General features: G+C 38.2%; 1 protein-coding gene across 1 annotated transcript in view; it reads right to left on the bottom strand.

The window, feature by feature from the left end:
* Nucleotides 1-3552: 3552 nt before the first annotated feature.
* LOC103485368 (patellin-3-like) overlaps nt 3553-20884 on the bottom strand; it is a 17702-nt gene continuing 370 nt past the window's right edge. The window contains exons 1-4 of the mRNA XM_008442918.2: nt 19727-20884; nt 19431-19555; nt 4216-4366; nt 3553-4102 (exon numbers count right to left, since the gene is read on the bottom strand). The exon at nt 19727-20884 is cut by the window's right edge and continues 370 nt beyond it. Coding sequence (XP_008441140.1) covers nt 3848-4102; nt 4216-4366; nt 19431-19555; nt 19727-20788 — 1593 coding nt within the window. The 5' untranslated portion in view covers nt 20789-20884 and the 3' untranslated portion in view covers nt 3553-3847. The remainder of the gene's footprint in view (nt 4103-4215; nt 4367-19430; nt 19556-19726) is intronic.

Raw genomic sequence — 20884 nt, 5'->3', positions numbered from 1 at the left:
CAAGTTAAGATAAGTAAGACTTCACATAAATCTGTAACTAGGGTAATTGAGCCTCTAAAATTAATTCATTCTTATTTATGTGAATTTGATGGCTGTCGCTAGGAATAATAATAGGTATTTTATGACTTTTATAGATGATTGTTTTGTCTTCACTTTTAGTTTATTGTTTTGACTTCACTTTTATTTACTTGCTTAAGAATAAAAGTGATGCATTTGACAAGAATAAAACATCAAACTTGTCTTATCTCAGAACTTGAAGTTGTCTAGCCTATGTTAGAATTCTTGATCCTAAGAGAAGAAACTAGCTCGCTAGTCGAGCATATGAGCATGTTTTTATAGGATACGCTAAAAACAGTAAAGACAATAGGTTCTTTGACTTAGAAAAATAAGACAATCATAGAATCAAACAATGTCAATTTCTTTGAAGATAGATTTCCTTTTAAATTTAAAAATAGTAGGGTCCTTAATAATACGACTAATGGAGATTCAAGTTCTAGTAACTTTCCTTAAGTTAGGATCCAACCAAGAAAAGCAAGTAGATCTTGAACATAGAAGATGAAAGGGAGTGAGAACCACTAAAAACTTTAGAGAAGACTTCGAAATGTACAATGTAGAAGAAGATCCTAAAGATTAAAAAGAAGCCTTATCCTCAGCAGATTCTAACTTATGGCAAGAAGCTATTAGTAATGAAATAGATTCTCTTGAAACAAATAGGACTTGGCACCTAGTTGACCTACCCCTTGGCTACAAAGAAATAGGTTGTAAATGGGTTCTAAGGAAAAAAAACTCAAACCTGATGGATTAATAGACAAGTATAAAGCTAGAATAGTAGTAAAAGGCTTTCAACAGAAGAAAAATGTAAACTTTTTTTACACATTCTTCCCAATAACTAGAATCGCCTAAATTAAAGAGTTGATTTCTATAGCTGCTCTGACAATCTCTTAGTACATTAGATGGACATTAGAAGAAGAGATCTATTTGGAACAACTTGAAGCTTTCATAGTTCAGGGTCAAGAGTCTAAAGTTTGTAAGCTAGACAAATTCCTCTATGGCCTAAAACAAGCTCTTAAAGCAATGACATGAAAATTTTGATAATCGAATCATGTCTAAGAAATTCAAAGAAAATGTTAGTGATAAATGCATCTATTATAAGTTTAAGAATAGCTTGTGCACTATCATATGCTTATATGTAAATGTCATGTTAATATTTTGATCAAATTTACACGTCATAAATGAAGTAAAATCAATTATGTACGCAAATTTTGACATGAAAGACTTGGGAGAGGCTAATGTAATCTTTTGGTATCAAAATTACTAGGTCAAAAAAGTTAATATATTTAGATTAGTCTCATTACATGGAGAAGATTTTAAAGAAATATAATTACTTTGATAGTAAACTGGTCTATACACCCTATAATCCTATTGTTAAGTTGTTCGAGAACACTAGAGATAGTGTTAACCAATCAGAATATGTGAGCATCATAGGCAGTTTGAGATATGCTGATTGATTGGACTAGACCAGATATAACTTATGTTGTAGGATTATTGTGTAGGTTTACTAGTAGACCTAGTTTAGAACACTGTAGAACGAGTCATGAGATACCTTAAGAAAACCTAGAAACTAGAATTATATTACCAAAAGTTTCATGTTTTCTTAGAAGGTTACAACGATGTTGATTGGAACTCCCTCTTGGATGACTCAAAATCCAAAAAATTAGCCTAGTCTACAATTGAGTCAGAAATGATAGTACTATTTACTACTAATGAAGAAGCAAGCTTGCTTCAAAGCTTGCTATCAGAGATTCCCGTATATGAAAGATCGATACCAGCCATACTGATCCACTATGATAGTACTGCAACTATTGCAAAAATTCAGTACCATTCGATAATTTCTCATGACTAGTGCAATAATAGTGGATCATATACGAACTGATGATAACTTGGCTGATTCGTTGACAAAAGGATTAGCTAGAGAAAATGATTTCAAAACCTCAAAAAGAATGAGCTCAAGCCTATAAAAAACTAAGTCACGTAAACCCAACTTGAAAGACTGGATATCCCAAGAAACAAGCTCAATGGGTAATAAATGATCACAAGTGATATGAAAATATTCATGCTAGAATAACTAGGAGTTTCATTCTTATAATACAATGATTAACATGACATCCTAAAGCGAATGAAAAAGCTGAACTTAGTTCTTAATGAATTATATACTTGATGACAAGTGAAGCACATAGCTTCAGGGGTACTCTTGATAAATTCAACTTTGTGTATGTGGAAGTGAGGGCAGATCTCTATGAAGTTTTAAGCAAATTCTCTAGAGCATCCACGAAAGTGGAATATATGTGCAAAACCTTAAAGCACGACCATTTAGAACTTCACTCGAATAATAATCTGTGCATGATGTTATTAAAGAGTTGTTCAATACTAAGGGTTACTTTACAATATTCTAAATCATTATCAATACGTAAAGGTTCAAGTTGTAAAACATTTTTGCTTAAGCACATTATTATACAAATAGATACCGCCCTACGAAAATGTTTTTAAAAATTTTCAAGTGGAAAACTGGTTAGTAAAAAAATGTCCAAGTGGGGGTTGTTGATGATAATTTTTTTACTGTTAAAAACGTTTCAACCATCTCGACCGTTACCAACCACTATCAACCGTTACACACGTTACATAACCTTTGAATTGTTACATACCTCCTCCACTCTATATATCTCACCTTGGTTTTCATTTGACATCATCGAAATTGAAAAAAAGAAATTACTCTTTAAATTTTGTTTTGTTTTCTAAGCAAGTATCTTCAAAGTGTTGGTTTTTCATTTGTTTTCAGGGCAACTCTGAACGAAGAACAAATGTTGTTTTATCCTAAGACAACGGGACAAAAGTAGGATCCTTTTGTAAAAAAGCCTGAACAATATAATCCACCTAATCTGAACAAAGCAAGTTGATTAAAATATTACTACTATGATACTTAATAAACTCAACTCCCATATGATTCCCATTTGAAAAACACCTGCCCACTCCATCATGAATCCCCAAAATCTTCATCATTCTGTATATTAAAGCTTTTTTTCTTTTGGAACCACTTTGTGTTTTTGTTGGCCCATTTTAGCCAACCTCCATAGTTTGTCTGGACTTGTCTCCAATAGATTCTTCCAGTTTTAGCACCTTGACAAGATCATGGTCTAACAAATGGATGATCTTCAAATTCGCAAAATAAAGCGTGGGGCTTGGAGCTTGGTTACGACAAAAGAGCTAAGTTCAAATATGAGTTATTGTCAACAACCATATCAATTGGCACTTCCTATCGATCCAACTTTGGCTTATCAATAACCTATACACCTCTTCCATCATATAAGTCAACAAATAGGACCATTATCAAATTCATACCACTGTTTTTTAATACAATTGAAAATATGGGGATTTGAACCATATCTCTTGACTGCTGATACACTTGCTGACACACTTTAACTATGCTCTGTTTGGCCAGATGCATACCACTTTAAATGACACTCAAATTTGGTTGACTTTCGAAGCAGAAATCCAGATCACGAAATTCAAACAGCTATATTTCTTTTGAATATCCATCAGAGACATATCTTACATTGAACCAACAAAAACAAACCTCTACACGCTGTCCACAAAATTTACAACTCTAAAACGAGTGAAACAAATTAGGTAACGGCACACAAAATGATCAAATAACAGATTACAGAATTAAATTTGCGAGAAATAAATAATAATTTTGACGGCATAAGAAGCACTAAGATTAAAGAAAAAAAAACAAAAATTGACGGCATAAGAAGCACCAAGATACAGAGAATAATTGAGCTACAATGCTTCACTCTCTTAGAACCTTGACCTTGAACCTATACATGAGCTTCTTCTTCTTGGAGGTTGGATTGTCAATAGTAAATAACACCTTTCCCAATTCAAAGACTTGGAAACTGTGAGAGATGACTGGTTCGTCCGTTGCAGCCATTTTTCTTGTCTTTTGTATTATCACAGTATACGCTTCTTCGTTATTAGGCACAAATTCAGCACTGTAGCTCACTTCCCATCCCACAACACGTAGCTCCCAAGCAATAATGCACTTCTGTAGTGCAACATACATACAAATGCATGGATTGATAGAAAGTAAAGAAAGGCTTGCATAAAATGGAAATAAAACATTAAGCACAGAGACATAAACACGACTCTCAATCATACCTCATAAATTATAATTTCAACAGTTTGCTTAGTTGATGGTTTTATTGAGACTTCCGTTGCTTGATCAGAAGCATCGAAATCTGGGTTGCAATCACAATAATCAACACCCAAACCACCATACTCAATTGGAACTTGTTCAGGAGAAATGTACCTGCACCGTTAGATTATAAGCTTTTACATGAGTTTGGTAAAATATTCCTCAACTCTTTTATTCAAAAGCTTCCTCAGGAATTTATACAGATTGATAAAAGAGAAGAGATAAATAACCAAACTGACAAACTGACAACACGTGGCTCAGTGAATGGGTGAAACCAAACAACTAAGGGTATTTGTGTAATCTTTATACCCTTGTTTATTCCTTTGTCAAGACCCATTGCCTATATATATATATATATACTATCCCTAGTATACTTTTGATATAGAGAAATATAGACTCGTATCATGGTTTTTCTTCATGAACTAGGGATTTCTATGTACACAAGTGTTATTCTTTCTTCTCCTCTTTCTTTTTCTCCTTTTATTAATTTTTATATTGTGTCAGAACCATGGATAACAAAACCCTAACAGTCATTGACGAAAATCAACAAATGGAAAACCTTTCCACCGAAACTGACCACCAATGATAACCTCACCATCACCACCGCCGCCATTCAAGCTGACGTCGCCCAGAATCTCCAATGCCTACAACTGGTGGTCTATATAGTTTGTACCACTGTCGTCGTCCGTACAATACAACTGTTGTCAGATCTGTATGGCGCCGTCGTCTGTCATGAGCATGCTTGTCCAAGACGTTTTTCTATGACCGCATGTCCAAACATCCTCAAACCACTTTGTATTTATGTTTTGTACTTAGTTGCCTATTGCTTTTCTTTCACTGACCTTGTAAGTGACATTTCACACTTTTCATATGCAAGCCTATCAAACTTAAAAATGTTTAATCTCCGACCAAGCCTTGTCATACTCTTTGTAATCTAGCATTTCTTTGCAATTGACAGCCTTCAATGCTTTCTTCAAATGATGCAAACCAAGCTTTTCTCTCTCTCACGTTTTATAAAACCATTTTCTATTTAAACATGAAGGGAGTCTACATGTACAGTGATCTTGCCCGTGAATTTTCGGTTTTCATACGGCTGACCTGCTCGCTAAATTTGAGCAAGTGTCGCACAATCACCCGTCCCACATTTAAAAGATCGCGATTGTGACAAGTGGTAACAGAGCCAATTTTGGCTTATTGATGGTTAAGGCACAAACATGTCCACAGTGAAACAGATGGGCGACTTGCATGTCCCAAGTAAACCAACTGGTAGATCTCAAAGAGTAGGTGTTTTACCTAGTGGAAGTTCCTGACTTTGTCTACTTCTTGGAAACCTGTATTCAAGAAATTTTCAAGAAAGTCGACGCTTTTAATGCGATGACTCGACACCTTAACGGATTAACCATACAAGAGTTGTTGACAATGGTCGATACTCTAAAGACAAAAGTTGTAAGAACTGGAAAGTACGAGCGTTGGGATAGTTCGAAAGGCTCTGTTGCCCATATAAAAGAATGAGTTAGCAAGCTAGATAATTCCCAAAAGATGATAATCGACATGTTAGAGGATTTTCGAGCTATCCTCCATGTCGTTAGGAATGAAATCGCGAACGTAAGAACGAGGGTGAACCTTACAATGCGAGCTATGGCAAACCAAGCTTTAGTCAGAGGAGCGATTCATGTTAGCAAAATAAAGATCCCAAACCCAAGCCCTTCTCTATGGCAAGGGATGCAAAAGCCAGAAAGAACTTCATCTTTGATCTCGAACAATACTTCAAGGCCACGAACACAATCACAGAAGAAGCCAAAGTGACGTTAACACTATGCATCTGGCTAAGGTTGCAAAGTTATGGTGGACATCCCGAAATGTCGATATTAGGAAGAGCGTTGCACAATAGATACTAAGGACAATTTAAAGAAAAGACTCCTATGCAATTTTTTTTCGAGAATGTTGAAATCCTTGCTTGGCAAAAACTGTGTGAATTAAAACATATCAACAACATTCGAGAGTATGTGAAACAGTTTGCAGGCTGATGTTGAACATACACACTATGTTAGAGAAAGACAGTTTTTTGTTTGGTTGAAGGCCTAAAACCGTGTACGAAGACCAAGTTGTATGAACAAAGGGTCTATGACCTCGCGTTTGCATACGCAGTAGCCGAACGATTGTTTGATTGGTCCAACGATTTTCAAGATGTGAGACATCACCAGAATTCCTCATCTGGAGGAAACAAGAATAACCCCGCGAGTTCTCCCAAAGCTGCTAAGGGAAACAAACGTTCTAGTGGGGACCATGATGATAAAACACTTATATAATATTTCTCTTTATTGATATCTAATATGAAATTACAATATGAATTGACAAGAACAAGAGCACCTGGCCTTCTGCTTCCCCTCTCTCTCAAGGAGTATAAAGGTAAATTAGATATGTGGTGGTTAGATGGTTATAAATAGGAAGTTGAGGAGTGAAGAGAGGGCATGAAGATTTTAGTAATCTAGGTATCTAGCACATAAGCTTTTCCAGCCAAATACAGGAAACACATGGCAAGGACCCAATAATATAACCATCCTCCCCTTTGCTTCATACGTAAGAGATTGCATCTAGAAAGAGAATGTCCAAATTGAATCTCCTTCAACTGTCACGCCTCGCCCTACAACACGTCCTCAACATCAAGTTGCAGCACGCGACGCGACCTGAGCAACCCTAGTGCCTCAAAATGAAACAATAAAATGCTCAACTTACATCCTTGAACCTTAGCTTTATCACCTAGTTCCAACTTAATCCTTAAACTACTAAGCGATAAGAACAAACAACACAAGATAATTAATGAACTTCTCTTTATTTACTTAACATCACGCATTCCAAATATACACATTACAAGCTTTCTTAAATACATGAACTAAAAATAAAATTAAGGCCTCGAACGTCTAGTGCAGCTTCTTCAAGCTCAAACTTAAACGATTTGCTAACTCCTCAACGTGTAGCAGCTCGCTTTACTTTTCCCTACTTAGCCATGGGGAAGTGGAACTTAAACCATAAGTCAAATACTTAGTAAGTTTTGTGGAAAACATTTTGGGGAATACAATCATGTAAATACTTTTTATAAAACATCATGTAAATACTTTTTATAAAACATCATGTAAATACTTTTTATAAAACAGGCTCTTAATGCCTCATTCAATAAAACATACATCACACATTAGCCTTTCATATTCCTTTCGCCAAGAACATGAACCATTCCCACGTATACACTACTGTCATGACCTTTTCATCAACAACATACTTTGGAGAATTTTTCGGTCCATTTCTCGTTGCCCAAGCTTGCTAACCCAATACTCTCCTTTTACGCAATTGTTAGCTTTTCACCACCATGTGGTCCTTTCACCCCATGGTTGCCTTAACTTATTATATACACATAATAGCTAGCTCATTGATGGGAATGAGACTGATGGTTTACTCACATGCATGGCATACAATCAATAAACATAAAACTTAAACTGGAAAAAATAACATAAAAGCTTTCTTTAGAAATCATGCTTCTCATGAACATTAACGTATACTACAATATGCAAGACAACATGAAGCTTAGAAGGAAAGCTTTAAAATCCTTAAACATATTTAGAAAATCAGTCACTACACCAAGTTTCCTTCTTTCTCCTTGAACACCCCACTCCAAACCTTCTCGCCTGATAGATTCTCAGTAGCACAACACTTAAGACACTTTCTCTTAACAAAATCTTAGAATAACCTTCCTCTCTTTTGTCCTCTTCTCCTATTTATACTAATCCCACATTAGGATTAGTCACTCCTTAAACTCTCTTAATTCGCCAACTCCTGCTTGAAGTGCTAAACGTGTTAGTTTAACATTTTTCTTAGTCATGCTTAAGCTTAACCTTGATATTCAACCCACTAATTAAGCTTAATTAGGAAAGTTCCCAAAAATTCCTAACTCTCTGTTAGACCTCCAATCAAGTTAGTTTACCAAAGAAGAAATAAAAATAACAACAGTAACAGAATTAGTTAAGAAAAGAGGTTAGCAGATTAGTTAGAAAACACATGTTAAATGTGTTAAGAAGTAGTTAGTAAACTTTGTGTATAAATAGACGCTCATAGATGGAAGAAAGATAGGAAAATCTTAGAGAAAATCTGTACTTGATTCTTGAGAAGCAAGATCAAGAGATTGTAACAGAATGGATATCTCATCAATTCTATGTGTTCATTGTTACCGAAATAAAGAGAGAGAAGGATAATTTCAGCCTACTTGATCGGAGTCCTATCAAATACAGTCATTTTTTGGTCCTTAAACACCCTTACACAGCTAAGTCAGTAGCATAAATTTTTGTGAAAGAAATAATCCGACTGCACGGATTTCCTACTTCCATTGTCTCCGACCGGGACAAAGTATTTCTCAGCCATTTCTGGAATGAATTATTCAAAATGGCAGGCACTAAACTCAAGAAAAGCACAGCTTACCATCCACAGACCAATGGACAAACAGAAGTGGTAAATAGGGGCCTAGAAACTTATCTTAGATGTTTCTGTAGTGAACGTCCAAAGGAATGGATTTTGTGGCTACCTTGGGCCGAATATTGGTACAATACTACTTATCAGAAAGCACTGGATATGTCACTGTTCCAAGTAGTGTATGGACGAAACCTCCAACCCTGTTATCTTATGGAGAAGGAAGAACTTCAAATTCCTCGATAGACGAACAGTTGAGAGAACGAGATGTGGCATTAGATGCATTACGAGAACATTTGTTGCTAGCACAACAAATGAAATTATATGTTGACCGGAAAAGAAGACATGTTGAATTCCAGATTGATGAATTAGTGTTGCTTAAAATACGTCCATATCGACAAACCACCTTACGAAGTAAAAGAAATGAGAAGCTATCATCACGGTATTTTGGACCTTACAAAATTCTCGAAAGAATTGGTGAAGTAGCATATAGATTAGAGTTGCCAACGGATGCGGCTATTCATCTTGTTTTTCATGTCTCTCAATTAAAGAAATTCATGAGTCATCAGACAAATGTATTGCCTACACTACAAAACGTAACAGAGAAGTTTGAATGGTAGTCCCAACAGGAAGAAGCACGCAATTACAGACAAAGACAAAACTGGAAAATGGGAAATGCTAATTGCTTGGCAGAACCTACCGGACTATGAAGCCTCATGGGAAGACTATGATGAGATAAGCAAGCGGTATCCCAATCTACTGTTAGACCTCCAATCAAGTTAGTTTACCAAAGAAGAAATAAGCTACAACAGAATTAGTTAGGAAAGCAGTTAACAGATTAGTTAGAAATTAGTTAGAAAACACATGTTAAATGTGTTGAGAAAATGTGTATAAATAGGGGAGTAATGATAGAAGAAGATCATCAGAAATTTAGTGAAGAAGTTGTACTTGATTCTTGAGAAGCAAGATCAAGAGCTTGTGGCAGAGTTGATACCTCATCAATTCTGTGTGTTTGTTACTGATTCTAATAAAAGAAGAGTTCATTCAGCTTACTCGACCGGAGTTCTATCAAATTGGTATCAGAGCCCGTGATCCGACAAGATGGTGCAAACGAGGATCGAAGAACGACTTAAAGTAATGGATCAAGAAATAGCATTGATAGAGAAAGAGCTCGGAAAGATGCCGACAATCGAATTAACACTGAACGATATCGCGAAAAATATGCAGACGATGCGTACCCAATCGGACAAACAAGAACAGATGATGGTGATGATAATGGAAACTATAGCCAAGGATCGAACTACCACCAGCGAACGTAACGAGGAACCCAATGCGCACATGTCTGTGACAAATAAGGGAAAGGAAAAAGAAGCAAACTCCAGCAAATCGACCGTATCGGGACGAAGCAACTCCGACGACCGAAACGAAGGAAAAACAGAGACCGAAGAAGCCGCAGCCGACCGGAATAAATTCAAGAAAGTAGAAATGCCCGTGTTCGCCGGAGAAGATCCAGACTCATGGCTCTTCAGAGCCGAAAGGTACTTTCAGATCCATAAACTATCTGATTCTGAGAAAATGTTAGTTTCCACGATCAGCTTCGACGGTCCTGCCTTGAATTGGTACCGATCGCAAGAAGAAAGAGAGAAGTTCACCAGCTGGGCAAACTTGAAAGAAAGACTGTTAGTGAGGTTCAGATCAAGCCGAGACGAAAAAGTATTGGAACGGTTCTTACGAGTTAAGCAAGAATCCACAGTCGACGATTACCGAAATTTGTTCGACAAACTCGTCGCACCATTAAGTGATGTTCCAGACCCAGTCGTCAAAGACACCTTCATGAATGGTTTGTTCCCATGGATAAGAGCGGAAGTAAGAATCTGTCGACCCAAAGGATTAGCTGAGATGATGGAATTCGCGCAATTAGTCGAAAACAGAGAAATCGAGCGCAACGAGGTAAATTTGAATAATTTCGCAGGCGGGAAATATTCTCAACAAAACACAGTGAACAACAGAACGCCGGCAAACACCAACAGCGATAGCAAGACGAATACCAACTTTCCCATGCGAACTATCACTTTGAGGAGCTCTAATAATGCCGAAATTTGTAAAGATGGCAACTCAAGAAGATTACCCGACGCAGAATTCCAGGCCCGGAAGGAAAAAGGACTATGCTTTAGATGCAACGAAAAATATTCAGCGGATCATCGATGCAAAATGAAAGAATTACGCGAACTGAAAATGTTTGTTGTGAAAAAAGAAGGCGAGGAATACGAGATCATTGAGTAAAACGCCGCTGAAGAAAAAACATTAGAATCACCGCAAGAAGAAGAAAAGCAAAAGACCTTTGCCGAATTATCTCTAAACTCTGTTGTTGGGCTGAATGATCCAGGCACGATGAAGGTCAAAGGGAAAATCCAAGAGAGGGAAGTGATCATCCTTATAGATTATGGAGCCACCCACAACTTCATCTCTGAAAAATTAGTGGAATCACTACAATTACCCGTCAAGGAAACCGGCCACTACGGTGTTATACTTGGATCCGGAACAGTAGTACAAGGTAAGGGAATATGTGAAAACGTGGAAATCCAACTATCCAATTGGAAAGTGAAGGAAGAATTTCTACCATTAGAACTCGGAGGAGTGGATGTCGTACTAGGTATGCAATGGCTCCACTCGCTCGGAATAACAGTAGTCGACTGGAAAAACCTCACACTTACATTCTCTAGTGAGGGAAAACAGATCTTAATAAAAGGAGACCCCAGCCTCACTAAATCACGCATTAGCCTTAAAAGTATGATCAAGACCTGGGTTGAACAAGATGAAGGATTCTTAATCGAATGCAGGGCAATACAAGTTCATACAGAAAATGAACAAAGCAGCACAGCAGCAGCAACCATCGGAGATGAACCCCTGCAAAACGTGCTGAAACAGTTCGAAGATGTATTTGACTGGCCGGAAAGACTGCCGCCAAGAAGAGGAATAGAACACCAAATACATCTCAAAGAAGGAACCAATCCAATAAACGTTAGACCCTATAGATATGGGTTTCAACAAAAGGCAGAAATGGAAAGATTAGTAGAAGAAATGCTAGCTTCAGGCATCATCAGACCAAGCAATAGCCCCTTCTCAAGCCCTGTACTACTAGTTAAAAAGAAAGATGGCAGCTGGCGTTTTTGTGTCGATTACCGAGCAGTGAACAACGCCACAATTCCAGACAAGTTCCCAATACCAGTAGCTGAAGAACTATTTGACGAGTTAAATGGGGCAACGGTATTCTCAAAAATAGACCTCAAGTCAGGATACCATCAAATAAGAATGATTGATAAAGATATTCCGAAGACGGCTTTTCGCACTCACGAAGGCCACTACGAATTCCTTGTTATGCCGTTTGGACTAACCAACGCCCCGGCCACTTTCCAAGCCCTAATGAATAGCATCTTTAGACCATTTTTGAGAAAGTTCGTGCTGGTCTTCTTCGATGACATCCTGATCTACAGCAAGAATGAAAAAGACCACATAGAGCATATTGAAAAGGTCTTTCTTGCATTGAGAAAGCATAGCCTCTTCGCCAATAAAAAGAAGTGCAACTTTGGCCAGAAGAAGGTAGAATACTTGGGACACATCATATCAGGAGAAGGAGTGGAAGTAGACTCGAAGAAAATAAAAGCTGTTGCAGATTGGCCATGCCCAACAAATATAAGAGAAGTTCGGGGATTCCTTGGACTAACAGGCTACTACAGGAGATTTGTCCAACATTATGGATCAATAGCAGCCCCATTAACCCAACTACTTAAAAAAGGGGGATTCAAATGGAACGAAGATGCGAAAGAATCGTTTCGAAAGCTGAAGTCTGCAATGATGTCTCTACCAACATTAGCCTTACCCAACTTTACACTCCCATTTGAAATAGAGACAGATGCGTCCGGTTTTGGAGTGGAAGCAGTACTAATCCAGTCAAAGAGACCCATTGCCTTCTACAGCCACACACTATCCATGAGAGATAGAGCTCGGCCAGTATATGAACGCGAGTTGATGGCAGTTGTACTATCCGTACAAAGATGGAGGCCCTACTTGCTTGGGGCAAAATTCGTAGTAAAAACGGATCAAAAATCACTAAAATTTTTGTTAGAACAACAGGTCATCCAGCCACAATATCAAAAATGGTTATCTAAACTATTGGGGTACTCATTTGAAGTGGTGTACAAACCCAACTTAGAAAATAAAGCAGCCGATGCTTTATCAAGAAGACCACCGGACATACAATTAAACAGCATTTCAATACCATATTGGATGGACTTGGAAACCATAAAGGAAGAAGTAGAGAAAGATGAAAAGCTAAAGAAAATATTAGCAAGCTTAAACGAAGAGGACGAAGACCAAACCAGCAAATTCACAATAAAGAATAGCCTCCTGCATTACAAGAATAGACTGGTAATCTCAAGAGCGTCCTCCCTAATTCCAGCCATAATGAATACATTTCATGACTCAGTAGTAGGAGGACACTCCGGGTTCCTAAGAACTTATAAAAGACTAGCAAGTGAGCTATATTGAGAGGGGATGAAATCAGATGTTAAAAAACATTGTGAAGTTTGCGTAACATGCCAACGCAACAAAAGCTTAGCTCTATCGCCAGCCGGACTATTAATGCCACTTGACATACCGCATCAAATTTGGAGCGACATCTCTATGGACTTCATTGATGGTCTACCTAAAGCAAAAGGATGGGATGTAATACTCGTGGTAGTAGATCGGCTCAGCAAATACAGCCACTTATTGGCCCTTAAACACCCTTACACAGCTAAGACAGTAGCAGAAAGCTTTGTAAAAGAAGTAGTGCGACTGCACGGCTTCCCTACTTCCATTATCTCCGATCGAGACAAAGTTTTTCTCAGCCATTTCTGGAATGAATTGTTCAAAATGGCGGGCACTAAACTCAAGAAAAGCACAGCTTACCACCCACAGACCGACGGACAAACAGAGGTAGTGAACAGAGGACTAGAAACCTACCTCAGATGCTTTTGTAGTGAACGCCCAAAGGAATGGATCCTGTGGCTACCTTGGGCCGAGTACTGGTACAACACTACCTATCAAAAGGCGCTGGGAAAATCACCCTTCCAAGTGGTCTATGGCCGTAAACCGCCAGCCCTACTATCATATGGAGAAAGAAGAACTTCAAATTCGTCAATAGACGAGCAGTTGAAAGAACGAGATGTGGACTTAGACGCACTACGGGAGCACTTATTGCTAGCTCAACAACAAATGAAACTATATGCTGATCGAAAAAGAAGACAAGTGGAATTCCAGGTTGATGAATTATTGTTACTTAAAATACGGCCATACCGACAAGCCACTCTACGAAGCAAAAGGAATGATAAACTATCATCACGGTATTTTGGACCTTACAAAATTCTCAAAAGAATTGGTGAGGTAGCGTATAGATTGGAATTACCAACTGATGCCGCTATCCACCCTGTTTTTCATGTTTCGCAACTAAAGAAGTTCATAAATCAGCAGACAAATATAGTGCCCACACTACAAAACATAACAGAGAAGCTCGAGTGGCAATCGCAACCGGAAGAAGCACGTGACTACAGACAAGACAAAACCGGGAAGTGGGAAGTGCTAGTTGCCTGGAAGAATTTGCCGGACTATGAAGCGTCGTGGGAAGACTATGATGAAATGAACCAGCGGTACCCTAATCTACACCTTGAGGACAAGGTGAATCTCAAAGGAGGGAGTAATGTTAGACCTCCAATCAAGCTAGTTTACCAAAGAAGAAATAAGCTACAACAGAATTAGTTAGGAAAGCAGTTAACAGATTAGTTAGAAATTAGTTAGAAAACACATGTTAAATGTGTTAAGAAAATGTGTATAAATAGGGGAGTAATGATAGAAGAAGATCATCAGAAATTTAGTGAGAAGTTGTACTTGATTCTTGAGAAGCAAGATCAAGAGCTTGTGGCAGAATTGATACCTCATCAATTCTGTGTGTTTGTTACTAATTCTAATAAAAGAAGAGTACATTCAGTTTACTTGGTCGGAGTTCTATCACATTGCTCAAGCTTACTTAGAGAAAGCCTCGAACTGGATGAAGAAGTGGGCAGATAAGAAGCACCATCCTCTGGAGTTTCAGGCGAGAAACAAGGTCATCATCGAGCTACGACTAGAACAGATTTGATTCCGAAGGCGCAAAGAACACCGCCTCGTTAGAAAATACGAGGGACCAATGGAAATCCCCAAGAGGGTGAAGAATACATCTTACATAGTGGCGTTACCCACATGGATGAAATCTATCCAGTAATTCATGTGAGTAACTTAAAGCCCTGCCATCAAAATCCCGACAACATGCAACGTAACGCCATCGTTCAACCAAGCATCTATCTCAGTCAGAAAGAAGATAAAGATGTTGAAGAAATCTTTGCTGATCAAGTAAGGAAGGGTAGAAGACCCACGAGAAGAATCCACAAATACCTAGTAAAGTGGAAGAACCTTCCTGTGGAAGAAACTAGGGGAACGTGTCAAAGACCTAAAAGCCTGGACGGAAAAGATTGAAGAGTTCAAGCTTCGCCAGTCGACAGAGACGTCGACTGTTTGAGTGGGGGAGAATGTCATGAGCATGCTTATCCAGAGCATCGTTTGCCTCTGGCTGCATACTCAAACATCCTCAAACCACATCGTCTTTATCTTCTGTACTTAGTTTAGTCTATTGCTTTCCAAGGTCTGACATTTCACACTTTTCATCTGCAAGCCTGTCAAACCTAAAAATGTTTAAAATGTACTATAGGGGAGACCCACTAGTTGAATTCTCGACCAAGCCTTGTCGTACTCGTTGCGATCTAAGTTTTCTATGCAAATGACAATCTTCAATGCTTTCTTGAAATGATGTTTACCAAGCTTTTCTTTCCCACGTTTTATAAAACCATTTTCTCTCGAAACGTGAAGGGAGACTAAATCACATAGTGATCTTGCCCATGAATTTTCGATTTTCATACAGTTGACCTGCTCGCTGAATTTGAGCAAGTGTCGCACAATCGACTAGCCCACATTTGAAAGATCGTAATTGTGACACCGCTTAGACAACGAACTTTTGCAATTTGGTTACCAGCACGTATCTCAAGGTTGAAAGTGGTGAATCTTCTGCCTACTACAAAGGTAGATCTCCTTGAAATGGTCAGAGTGGTATTTCCCAACGATGGTTCAACAACAACTGGCAAATCTTCAAATAAATTTTCAGCAACAAATAGCTACTCTCTAGGCAGCTCTAGCTGCTTCCCCCTCCATGAATTTTGCTATTTCGTTAGCCGTATTGATGTATTCAACTAGAAGATACTCGAGACACCTGATAAAAGAATTTGGTCACAAGAGAAAAGGTTTATTCTCGATCAAATCTCTAACCTCTCATTTTTCACTCTCTTCCCCATTAAATAAGGTACAATATGGAAGATTAAAAGCCCAAGAAGGGTGAATATTTTGGTTATGGTGACGTTAGTTGGTCAACTAAACGTGTCTGCAGTTTTGCAGAGAAAATTGCCAACTAGTTGTTTCTATCCCTCAATCTGCCTGTTTTGTCTCTAGCATGAAGAAGACTCTTCTCACCTCTTTTTTCTTTGCTCATATGCAGCCAACTGCAAGGAAAAGTTGTTCTCAAGCCTTATTGACCAATTTGTGGTTTGAAAGAAATCAAAGGACTTTTCACAACAAATCTCTCGGTTGGGTTCATTGTCTTGAAAATGCTCATCGTAATGCCTCCTTGTGGTGCACTATTTCTAAGGAATTCGACATGTACAACATCTCTGATTTCAATATGAATTGGGATGCTTTCATTTCAACCGTCTAATCAAGGCTTAGAGTTTTTGGTTTCCTTCCTTACTTATTGGTGCTTTTGAATAGTCCATCGTTGGTGTTTTAGTTCCTGAATTGTGGCTTTTTTATTCGCTTTTATTTTCTCTTGTGTTGTAGAGGCCTTCATTTGCCCTTATTTTACATGTTCTTAGTTTGTACAAAGGCGCTAAAGGGATGTCAACTAAGTTGAGATGTCCGGGTGTGCCTACTGATCCCTAGGTTTTTATGCTCATTGTATAATCCTTTTGTTTTATTATTAATATTAATAAAAGAGACACGTTTCCTTTAAAAAAGAACATATATGTCCATGTGTACCTTGTGCAATCATCAATGATAGCAAGGAAGTATGTATAGCCAGTATATGACGGTATTGCAAATAGTCCCCAAATATTAGCATATATCAAATCAAAGGGATGAGCAGACACATGATTATTGGAATGAGAAGTTAAACACCTTTCTTTAGCAAGAGGACACACATAGCAAGGTTTATCATACTTAAGACTATATGAATCAAAATAGAGAACATCTTTAAGATGATGTAACTGAGTAAGGGATGGATGGGCAAGCCTGGAGTGCCACAAATCAATGGAGATCTTTGGACTTGAAGTTACACATATTTGTTTCTGCATAACATTTGAAGTCGTAAAATCATTCAATATGTAAAGACCATCCTTGAGATCACCCTTCCCAATCATTTGCAAAGTGGACTTGTCCTAAATGGTGCAAGAATCACGAGTAAAATTCACCAAGACACCAAGACAGAAGCATCAAAGGTGGGAGCATTGATTGAAAGAAGATTATATCGAATTTGGGGAATATAAAGGACTCTGCAAACTAAGTGTATCAAACAAACATATAGTGCCAACATAATGTACTGTCTATGTTCTATCAAGTAATAACACTAATGTATTAACTGGTACAAACAACGAAAAAGCCACAGAGTTAAAACAAATATGGCAGAATCACCTCAATCAATCGGGTCGGAAAATGAACAAGTACCTACCAAACATGAAGTACTTGCCTCTGCCTCAGTCTTGACAACTAATAATTTGGATTGTAACATGGTGAGTATTTCATGGCACTGAGTAGGAGTATCATATGATGGTGAGGCTTTTTCGATTGAAGTAGAAACATTCGTTGCTATGGCATCTAGAGTAGTTGTTGGCGTATTAGAGTTGGCAATAGGTACACTAGTATGTTGGCTTGAATTTCCCTTGGTTCAATAGCCTTGAGGATCGCCATGAACTTCATAGCATCGATCTATAGTATGTCCAGATTTCCCACAGTGGGAGCAAATTGGACAATCTTTACACTAACAATTGGGATCCACATAAGATCTTTCTGTAGGTACCTTCGACACATCTGCGAGAGTATGAGTAGATGATAGACTGATTGTAGGAAGTGATGCCAAATTTGGTACTTGTTGTTCTCCTTGAACGATTAAAGAAACAACTTTATTTATGGTAGGTGCAAGCTCAATTAACAAAATTTGGGATCAGGAAAAACCATATGATTCATTCAAGCCCATGAGAAAGTTCATTAGGTACTCATACAGAAAGAAAGCTTCAAGATTCTTCACATCTACACAAGAACACTCACCACAAGTGCAACCAGGCCAATATGTAACATATTCATCCCATATACTCTTCATTTTTGAAAAATACATCATAACATATTGTTGGTCTTGAGTCATAGTGGTAGAACTACGTTTTGGTTGAAAGATACAAGGACCATTCTTATGTTGAAAACGCTCTTTAAGATCAAGTCAAACCGCATGTGCTGAATCAAAAAACAATATGCTAAAAGAAATTCCTTTCAATACTAAGTTCAAGATCCAGGTAATCACGATGTGATTGTTGCAAGTCCAGGCGGAGAGCAAAGCACCAATCGGCTGAGTGATGATACCATTGGCAAAGCAAAGTTCGTTGCGAATTGAAAGAGCCAAAGTCATTGATCGACTCCATGTGATGTAGTCTTCATATGTAAGTAACTTAAAGACCGGAATAAGGTTTGACGTATCACTATGACGAAGAAAGTAAAGGCTCTCTATAAAGATTCCAAAGAGGAATTGATGGAGGAATCAGTGGTGGCATGCGTGGTAGGTTGAAGATTCTCAGAATTCTTAGGCATAATGAACAAACCCTAAAAATTCTTCAAGGACGGCTACAGAAGAGAATTTTTTCTCTGATACCATCTTAAAACACTAACTCAACCCAAAAGCTTAAGTTGATAGGTTAAGACAAATTTAATATAATATCTAACAATTCCTTTCACTTGTTGGTTTGAAATATCTAGAAATACTCAACAAATGGAAATCAATATTAAATGCACAAGAAATAACTTTCCAGGGACTTGAACATAGGGCCTTCATGGACCACCTGCTCTGATACCATTTTACATGAGTTTGATCAAATATTCCTCAACTCTTTTATTGAAAAGCTTCCACAATTTATAGAGATTGATACAAGAGAAGATATAAATAACCAAACAAACAAACTGACATGTGGATTAGTATGAACAGGTGAACCTAAACAATCCAGAATATATCTAATATAATCCATAAGCCAACTCAGAAAAAAAACCATTCATGCAAGTTTGATCACCATTTAGTTTATAGTTTTTAGCTTTTAGCTTTTTGAAAAATAAGCTCGTAAGCCATATTTCTATACATAAATTTTTTATTTTTCCGTTTTTTAAAAGCATAAATTTTGGATGTTTTGGTTTTTAGAATTCGAATAGCAACTCAAGTGTTTCTTCAACAAAAGTGAAATTCGTAATTGAAAAATGGGGAGAAATGTGCATAGATTTACTAAAAACAAAATCATTATGAAAAGGGGCCAAAAATCACTTCATAAATACATACAACAAATTCTTTCTTGCTTACTTGAATAGGGTCTCGGCAGATTTTGAAGGGCCCGCGAAGGTAAATTTGCTTTCGGTCCTCTGGGTTAGAAAAGGGCCGATCATCGTATAAAATACAAGATACCACCAAGGAACGTTGATAAATACCTTATGAGATTCCATTCAATAAAATCAGCAAACATCAACAAAAACTAAGGATATATATCTGGAGAATAAAAACACGTAGACATCATCCTACATACAACGAACTCAAGATCCCAATTCTCATGATATAAATGCAACGAAGAACAACAAAATAGTTCAAGACAATGCATGAACCTGTTTGGCTACGAATTCAGGATAATTGTCCTGAAGCACCTGTACTGCCTGTTTGGTGGCCAATCGAAGCTCTCGCTTACCAGGGCCAGGGGAGTTTTTGAGGTCATTAACCTGAAACATAGTAGAAATACCTCCAGGACGAAAATCAAGTTTCCTGATACTCCTTTCTAGGAACTGAATCCTCCAACGCAAGAACTTGTTCCGCTTTTCCTCGTCCGAGAATATTTTTGAATATAAATCCTTGTTCTGGAACTCTCCGAAGACATTGTAACACACTGGATGGCTCTCCCTGCTGTAACCATGCATATACACCACCTTCTCCAAATCATCCCCCAGATTCTCGTCCACAAGTGAATCGATACCAAACTCCTCCCTCCACCGAATTGTGTTTCGAAACATAAGGAATGCATCCCTCACTTTGAAATCCCTCGCCCTTAAAAACTTCAGCAGGATCACATCCGTCCTGTCATCTTCAAGAAGAGGAACCCCCCAAATTGATAGCTTCTTCTCTGGCAAACATGAAGTTTGAGTTGCCTCCTGGACTTCCTTCTCTCGATTTTCCTCTAGTTTTGAATTTTCTGCTGGTGGACTGGGAGGCGTGGTTTCAAATTGGAATGCCTGGTTCTTCGTACCTTCTTCAACGAGTTGCCTGAGCTCCTGAAGAGCTTTCCTCTCCGATTCTGCAAGATCAGCCACTCGGTTACTTTCTTCCTTGAAAGAAACCGAAGTCTGAGGAATCTTCTGCTCCTCGATTGCATTGCATTTAGTAGATTCAACAGCAACAGAGTCAAGTTCTATTGATCGAGGTGGTGGCTGCAGTGGCTCTTCTTTCTCCACCACTGCTGCCGGAGGAGGTAACGAAACCAGTTCGTTCTCAGCAGTAGACAGAGGTACAGACTTCAGAACAGGTTCTGATGGTGAAATGGTCTCCTTCTCGGTTAGAATAGGAGAATCAGCCACCGCCGACAAAGATCCAACAGGAGGCGGCGGGGGATTTTCTTCCTGAGTGCTAAATGGTGGGGGGCCCACAAGGGGTAGAACCATCGGGATCCGATCTTCCATCAAACTTAAGGTGTAGAAATAAAATGGAAGTGAAACAGAGTTGGAAAGGGAAGGAGAGCGTTAAAGAACGGCTGCAGAGGTCTATGGCACAGATGA

This window comes from Cucumis melo, chromosome 3 (assembly GCF_025177605.1).
Source record: "Cucumis melo cultivar AY chromosome 3, USDA_Cmelo_AY_1.0, whole genome shotgun sequence".
NCBI lineage: Eukaryota > Viridiplantae > Streptophyta > Magnoliopsida > Cucurbitales > Cucurbitaceae > Cucumis > Cucumis melo.
Note: the sequence above shows the minus strand (reverse complement) of the source record. Positions and strands in the feature narration are given on the sequence as shown.